An 8,541-nucleotide genomic window follows, 5' to 3' on the forward strand; every position below is an offset into this window, starting at 1 on the left:
GCTGCTAGATCTACTGAGGTTTGGGTGTCACTTCAATGTTGGGTGTCTACAAAAGTTACAGTGAAAAACTCTACAAACCGTAATTGTACCTTCTACGATTTTTAAGATCTATATTTATTAACGTCCTAATCTTTGTAGCTATGACTTTTTCATGATTGTCCACTGACTAGAGAAATAACATTTACTCAAGTAGATATTTCTTATAATGTCAGATACAGATCAATACTTCCTATTAGTTAAACAAACAGATCAATGTTTTAAACAAAACTGGTTGAATGTGAAATATAGTACAAGTCTGAATAGCACCAAAGTAAAGAATTTAGCATGTAACGTCTCACTGAGGTTACAGACTTCAAATCTACCTGCGTCTTTTCTTTGTGGCCAACGATTTCAATTGTCATTTGAGACATTTGCCTCTCAGCAATGGCATTTTACTTTTGCTTACATTTTAACAAAAATATGTCCCCTTACTTCATTAGCTGCTATTTCTATAAATATAGGAATTGGGGAGATTTTCATAGGTATCTATGAATTAATAAATTTTTTCAACATGTAAAACTGTATTATCATCTTTCCACCGCAGTACCTTACCTACCGGTAATAATGGCCAAGTTTATTGGCAAAACTTCATGTTTTCTTTTCCGAGTCCCCACTCTGCGAGCAGCCGGAGCTGTGGTCCTGTATTTCAGGAGGACTCAGGAAGGCAGCATGACTGCTGCTCTGGTGGCACCATTTGCACACACCAGGAAACTACTAATCTGCACAAAATCCCCACACACAAGATCCCCTCCAACTATCCCTGCACTGTCCCCCTCACCCAGTGAAATGACATGAACGTGTCACCTTCTTTCACTGATTCACCATTTAGCCACTAATTTTCATTCATTCAATAATTTCATTGTTATAATCAATAAGCCTTCCATCTACCTTGGCATGCCTTCCTTCCCCCACCCATTGTTTGGTTGTTTTTCTTGAGGCTGAGAAACGGCCTGGATAAGCAGGGATGAAGCTTATTTGAAGAGTAATGCCCCAAACTACACTGCAGAACTGGCAGTGTGGAAAGTAAGATTTTTTTAATATCACCGTCGGTCTCCCACCAGTTTGCACAAAAATTGACTGCCGCCATAAGATTGCCACTAACACCACAGCGGAACAGAGCGCTGACAGGAAAGTTATCGCCCCTCCTAGCCCCGCCCACCCCATCAGGAAATGGGCGTTTAGGCCATTCTCACATATGTGGAATCTGAAAAACAAAACAAAAATGGAGCTCATAGACAACAGAGAACGGACTGGTGGCTGCCAGAGCTGGGGTGGGGGATGGCCGACAGGAATGAAAGTGGTCAGAAGGTACAGATTTCCGGTTCTCAATAAGTCTTGGGGACGTAATGTACGGCATGGGAACTACAGGTAATGATACTGTACTGCATAACTCGCAGCTGCTAAGAGAGTAGATCTTAAAAGCTCCCATCAAAGAAAAAATTTATAACTGTGTGGCGATGGGTGTTAACTAGATTTACTGTGGTGATCATTCTGCAATATACACGAATACTGAATCACTACATTGTGTGCCTGAAACTAATGTCATGTCAATCATACCTCAGTTTAAAAAGGTGTACAAAATATAATAGCTTCAAAAACAAAAAGAGACTCATATAAACAGCAATATTCAAGGTTAATTATCAAATACAAACTGCTTGGTTATGGTAACTAACATAAATGATTCAAACGACCTTGTATTTAAAGTTGGTGCTGTGTTAACTTAAATGGATGTTGTCTGAGGTCTCATAAATGGAAAAAGGGTTTCCCCCTAAAACGATCATTAGTTACATTTTCTACTGAAGTTAATTAATTCATCATGGGCAGTATTTTTTCCTCGTAGAAATCACGCTCACACAGTATGCAGAATAACAATCAGTGCACAGATAAGCGCTAATTATAGATGTAACAGTAGCTTCTATTTTACCTCATCTCCTACTCTTCTGCTAAAGCACGTTAAAGAAAATACAACGATCGCGGCATATCATCCCTAATTTTAGTATTATCTCTGAAAAAGAGAAATTTTCCTACATAACCACGATATTTTAACTACATCCAAGAAAATCAACAATGGCCTCATTATCCAACAGCGAAGAGAACATTTTTCAAGAAGAAATCACTCTTGTAAAAAGAGGAATCACCGTATACCTAGGATCCAACCTGGGGAGGTTATATTTAAATACTTAGTAATCTGTAACAGTTTCCTTGTGCGATACAACAAAATGAACGGCTCTTGTGAAAGAAGAAATGAATTGTTTTTCCCCGCATTAAACCGTAAGAGTGGATAGGACTGACTTGAAATGACGATACTTGCAGTCGCGTGCGGCGCTATGGCAATGGGGTAGAAATGGACCTTAAGTTTGAACGCGACTCCTACTTTCTCCTGGGAATCTGTCGGAATTGCAAACTTCACGTGCACCTGCGCGCTTCCGACGCGGCTTTCAGAATTTGCGTCGGTGCCCAGGCCCCGCGTTGCCCCGTCCCTTTTGCCCGGACTGAACATGGAGCCGACCGCAGCTGCTTTGGGGATCCCGGAAGACACGGTCGTCCCGGCCAGCACGGAAGATGGCGCCCGGGCCCGCAGCCGCGCATCTGCGCACGCTCCGCCACCCTCACGCGCCGCTCTCGATGGCCGCTCCCGGCCCCACTCTAGCCGCGGCGCTCGCGGGACGCCACCGCCAGCCAATCGCAGGGCGCGGACGCCGCTGGCCCCGCCCCCCGGATCAGCTGAGGGCTGCGCGATGTCTGTTGACAGCGGCCGCGGCGGGCGGCCGGTTCCGGGTTCGGCGCGGGGCGGGACGCGGGAGGAGGCGTGCGGCCGGGCCCGGCCCGTGGCGGCGCGGCGGAGGCGCTGAGGCCCCGAGGCACGCGGGGAGGGCAGCCGGCCGCCGCCTCCCCTTGCGATCGGTCTCCCCCGACGTTTCCGGGTCGCGTCCGACGCGAGTCCGATGGAGCCGCCCGCGGAAGGCGAGCAGCAGCCGCCGCAGCAGCAGCCCTGGGGGCGGCTCCTCCGCCTGGGCGCCGAGGAGGGCGAGCCGCAGGTTCTCCTGAGGAAGCCGGAGTGTACCATCGGGCGGAGGAGAGGTGCGGCGCGGGGACCGGGGATCGGGCTGGGGCTGCGGACGGAGGGCGGGGACAGGGGCGGGACCCAAGGCTGGGGACCGGAGCCGGGCGAGCCGGGCCCGCCGGCCGCGGAGGCCCCTGGGCGGGGAGCACCGTGCTCTCCGGTTTTCCCCGGCTTGCGCTCTGCGGTGAGAGCTGCCGTTTGCTCCCGAGGTGCGCCCTCGCTGCTGCATGCTTCCTGCGGATCATTTAATCCTGGTGACAACTTCATGGGGGAGGTGCGTTGATTTGTCCTCCAGTATGCAGTCTTCAACTTGGCTGCACAAAGCATCTTCTCTGACCTCAGTCCGACAAAATTAGAAATCTGCAAGAAAGGGATCGCAGGAAAATTCACAGACAATTGGACATTTAAATAACACACTCAAACGGCCAGTGGGTCAAAGAAGAAATCACAACAGAAATTACAAAATACCCTAAGATGAATGAAAATGAAAACATAATATACTAAAACTTAAGAGAGGCAGCTAAAGCAGTGCTTCAAGGGAAATTTGTAACTTCCATGGCCGTATTTAAAAAAGATCTCAGGTCCCAGCTCCCAAGACTATTCACGTGTTTGTTGGTTTAATGAACCCGGAAAGCGGAAGCCACGCAGCTCATGAGAGAAGGTGCCCTCGCCCTGCCTCTCGAGTCCTTAGCCACCATCTGGTAATTCTGACCTCCCTTGTAGCTTTCCTTCAGGGAGAGAAGTGCACCGGTCAGGCCAAAACCAATATTTAGTTTGAAAATAAATCATCACTCTATATACTTTAAAAAAGAGAGATTGAGAAAGATTCTTGTTTAAAAGCAAATTTTTTGGTTTCATTTTACTCCTTGTGGTGTACTAGCACCTGTTTTCATTTTGAAGTGTTTTTAGTTTGTTTGTTTGCATTTTTTTGGCAGTCTTAAATCCCAATATCAAGTATATGTAATTTCTTTTACAACTTTGAAAGTGCTTACATTTCATTAGGAACTTTTTGAAAAATGAATTGTCTCTAACGGATGTAATAGGAAGTTTGGTGATGAGCAGAAGCCCCGTACACAAACTGCCTGGGTTTCCAATCTGGCACCGCCACATAATTGGCTTTCAGCTAAGAACTTACCTTTCTGTGCCTTTGTACCCACCTCAGAGTCATTGTGAAGAGTAAAGTGCTTAGAAGGAGCCTGGGTTAGAGTTAGAACACTTCACGTTGGCCCTTGCTATTGTAACACAATGTTATAATAATATCATTTTACACGTTAATACAAGGAGCAAAGATGCCTTGTTAGGTTAATTTGCTTCTTAATAGAAGTCCCCTGGGTGAATGTATTAACCTTTCCGGTAAAACACAAAGGTTGCTGTATCAGTTTGCTCAGGCCGCCATAACAAAATACCACAGACCAGGAAGCTTAAACAACAGAAATGTATTTCTCACAGTTCTGGAGTCATGGGAAGTCCAAGTTAAGGTGCCAGTCGATAGCCTGGTGAGAACCCCCTTCCCGGCTGGCTGCCTTCTCATAGGCTGGACAGAGAACTCGTGAGTCTCATTGGGCCCCACCCTGATGATCACTTTTAACCTTTATTACCTCCTCCCAGGCCCCATCTCAAAGTACAGTCGCGTGGGGAGGTAGGGCTTCGACATAGGGATTGGGGGCATACAGGCATTCCATAAGAGCTGTGAAACGTCATTGTGTTTGTTGTAATGTGATCACACACCAGCTGTACACGAGACCTTTTGGGGGACGGGAGAGCTGAGTTGGCGCGTGGGAAGGGGTGAGGACCTCGCCTTCGCAAGGGCCTCCCGTCCGTGGGGAGAGGCAGGAGTACACACAGCCACGTTCAACCAGCTGAATGATAAGCAGGGCACGTGCCAAGAATAGAACTTCAGCGCAAAGCATCGGTTCCAAATTAGAGTGCTGCGTTCTGGTGTGGAGAAGCCCGTTAAAAACCCTCTCTAGGGACAGCGTGGCTAGTGCTGGGTCTGGGGCTTTGAGGAGACTGTCCTGGCAGTTATGCTCAAGGCAACGGGAAGATCTCAAGCGCAGGCGGAATCCGCCTTGGATAAATGTAACAGCACTTCCCATAATGTAGACTGTGCAAGTAGGATTTCTAATACTTAAGGTTTATGGAGGCATAGTTCACATTTGGTAAAATGTACCCCTTTTAGCTGTAGAGTGAGCTATGACAAATGGAACCACCACTGTAGTCAAGTCATAAAACTTTTCCAGAAAGTTCCCTAGTGGCCCTTTGGAGTCACACAGAGTTCCACCACAGTCTTTTGAGTCTGGCTCCTTCCTCTTGGAATAATGCTTTTGAGATCCATCTTTTGCTGTTTTCGTAGTTTGTTCCTTTCTTCGCCGAGTAGCATTGCAGTGTTTAGATGCACCACAGTTTATTCACCACCAGCTGATGGACACTTGCATTGCTTCCCACTCTGGGTTGTGAAAAACGTAGCTACTGTAAACCTTAGTAGCTATAGCACAGAAACCTATTGTAAGCACAATGGTGATTAGATGTTAAAACCCGAAAGCTTTCATTCTTTTGATTTGAAAGAACAAAGTATTTGAAGATTTTCTCCTTGCATTTAATGAGGATATAATGATCGTATTTGCCGATAGATGCATCTCCCTTCTGTTGTAAATTTTCTTAAACATATACATGTGCCTGTGATAATTTATTCAGTCATATATATTCCCTGACTCTTTGTCATTGCTTCAGTTTTGTGTGATTTATGAACCTTTAGGTTACACTGAGGAGAAATTAAGGACTAAGTTAAGATACTGAAGAATTACATAACTGAACACCTTAGTTTTTTTTTAAGTACTATAATATTTATTAGACGAGCTGCATATGTGTACGTACTATAAAATTGTCACCTAGAAGTTGTTGATGTGTAGCTGCAGGTGTTGAAGGGGTGTGTTCTAGGTAACGGGGAATCACAAAGGCTCAGGACACGGTCCCTGTCCCTTTGCTTTGCATTAACACTTAAATCCTTTAAACATTTTTTGTGCCTTGCTTGAATAGGTGTTGTCTCCTTAGGTGCGCACAGTGTGGGCCCTAATTTCCAGTCACGTGCTTTGGTTAAGCAAGGGGCGGTGTCATGCACAGGACCCAGTCATATGCAGCGTGTCCTCCTTTCTGTTTTAGGTTGTGACCTTTCATTCCCTAGCAATAAACTGGTGTCTGGAGATCACTGTAAAATCATAGTGGATGAAAAATCCGGTCAGGTATCCCTGGAAGATACCAGGTAAGTTCTTTCTGCACATCCGTTTGCTCTCGTAGCCTCAGGAACCTGACTCGATGCCCAAGGGGAAGGAATGAGGGTTGGTTTTCTGTAATGCGGTAGCTAGCCAGGTCCTCAAAAGACAGGAAGTGTATTTTCTGGTCTCCAGGATGGGGTGCTCAGTGGTACGTGGGTATCCATGGTCCTTCTCAAATTATTCGAATTAAAGCCAAAAAAAAGAAAATCTCAGAAGTAAGACTTAAGAAACTGATAAATTTTGGGGTTTTGCATACCTACTTCAGTTAGACTTCTTTCCCTCAAATCAAAAACATCTTTCTTTTTTTTTAACTTTTATACGACATAAGTAGTACCTGAAAGTGAAAACCTTTCCAAAATCCCACTTACCAATATCTATTTACTTTGTATTACTGAGGTTTTACTGTGTATGCTGTTGTTGTATCTGCTTTTTTCACTGACTGTCTGTGGAGCATTTGACATGCCAATACATCTAAATCCATCTCATCTTTTTCTGCATTATTATACAATAACTTATTTGTCAGATCCTTTATGATGGACATTTAGCGTTCGGACTTTTCTTATAGATGACACTGCAGTGACTGCTTCATAACTCTTGGCATTCATGTCTGATTATTTTCTCGGGATAAATTTGTAGGAAGGAATGCTGCGTTAGAATGTGCCTATTTTAAACCGGGTACAAGTGGCAGATGGCCTTCCGGCAGTAAGTTGAGAGTAGCCTTTCCCACCGGATGATTTTTTTATCTTTGTAAAGGCTGGGTGGCGAAGGGTCTTCGGTAACTGTTTCAAGGACAGAAAACTAGGAATTGGGTTTTATTAGGAGCACTGTGACAGTGACCGTGTTGCTTCTACAGCCACCCTTCCGTGTCAGGTCCTGGCTTTCTTGCCCTGGCTATGCGACAGCATTGGCTTCCTGTAGCTGTTGTAACAAATTACTACAAACTTAGTGGCTTGAAACAATGCAGATTTGTGATCTTGTAGTTCTGGAGGTCCAAGGTTCAACTCCGTTCTCATTGGACTAAAATCTAAGTGTCACAGGCCTGGCTCCTTCTGGAGGCTCTAGGGGAGAATCCGTTCCTCCCTTTTCCAGCTTCCGGAGCCTCCTGCATTCCCTGGGGAGGGGGCGGTATTGGGGGGTGGAGGGGATCAGAGTGGTGGGTGCACTCGGGCTGCAATCCGGGGCAGGAAGATGCCAACGCCCACGGTGGCCTGAGGATAAGGAGAAGTTATGGGAGGGGCGAAGCCCTGGAGTGTCATCCGACGTGTTAGTCCAGAAGAGCGTGGAATGGATGGTGAGGACAAACCGGGCAGCGCCGTGGCTGTGCCACCAGTTCTTGTAAGTGAAGTTTACTGGGACGCGGCCACAGCCCTTCGATGATGCGCTGTCCGTGGTGGCTTTCACATGACAGTGACAGTGTGTGCTCTCAGTCCACTCAGGGACTGAAGTTTCCAGTCCCTCCTCAGCGAAGTGCTTCCTGTCCCATCTGACTCAGGTCCCTGTCTGTCCCTGCCACACCCTGCACCTCTCCCACCCAGCCTTGTGGTCCTTGATGACTGCAGTGACCTCCCAACTGCGGGAGCCACACCATCTCCCGCCAGTAGCCCGCATCGGGGAGGGGTCGGTGCTCACTCGAGGACCGAGGAGCGAGCTAACCGAGCTAACCGGGTCACGACCGCGAAGGGAGCGGCAGGTCTGCGGCCCCGAGCGAGGCTGGAAGCAGGAGAGAAGCTGGAAAGCAAGCCCAGGGCCGGGGGCGGGGCCGCCGGGGGCAGGTGGAGGACAATGAGGCATTGGCACAGCGGAGAGGTTAGAGCTGTCCGCAAGACGGTTTGGTCACTGGTTGGGCTGTCACTAAGGGGGCAACAGGCAGTTGTAAGGTAACACTTACGTATGTGCCTCGTTAAATATTTACGTTATTCCTGTCAGTGTTTTATCATTTTCAGGGTGGTAACTTTTTTATTGACATTTAGTCGACATACAGTATCTTACTAGATTCGAGTGTACGTCGTAGTGATTCGATATTCACATATGTTGTGAAAAGGTCCCCATGATAAATCTGGTTACCATCTGTCACCATACAAAGTTAGTACAGTATTATTGACTGTATTCCCTATGCTGTAATTTAGATCCCCATGACTTCTTCGTTTTATAACTGGAAGTTTTTGC

At 46.7% G+C, this 8,541-nt stretch overlaps 1 protein-coding gene across 4 annotated transcripts in view; it reads left to right on the plus strand.

The window, feature by feature from the left end:
• Positions 1 to 2,826: 2,826 nt before the first annotated feature.
• Positions 2,827 to 8,541, plus strand: part of CHFR (checkpoint with forkhead and ring finger domains) — a 23,547-nt gene continuing 17,832 nt past the window's right edge. For 2 of the 4 annotated variants that reach the window (XR_005656395.1, XM_039879181.1), the window contains exons 1-2: positions 2,827 to 3,120; positions 6,263 to 6,362. Coding sequence is in view for 2 of the 4 variants with exons in the window: in XM_039879181.1 (XP_039735115.1) it covers positions 2,985 to 3,120; positions 6,263 to 6,362 (236 nt within the window). In the remaining 2 variants the exon portion in view is untranslated. Of the gene's footprint in view, positions 3,121 to 6,262; positions 6,363 to 8,541 lie in introns of those variants that run through there. The other 2 variants (XM_039879182.1, XM_039879184.1) reach the window with 2 other exon arrangements.

Source organism: Pteropus medius, unplaced genomic scaffold (genome assembly GCF_902729225.1).
Source record: "Pteropus medius unplaced genomic scaffold, Ma_sr-lr_union100, whole genome shotgun sequence".
Classification (NCBI taxonomy): domain Eukaryota; kingdom Metazoa; phylum Chordata; class Mammalia; order Chiroptera; family Pteropodidae; genus Pteropus; species Pteropus medius.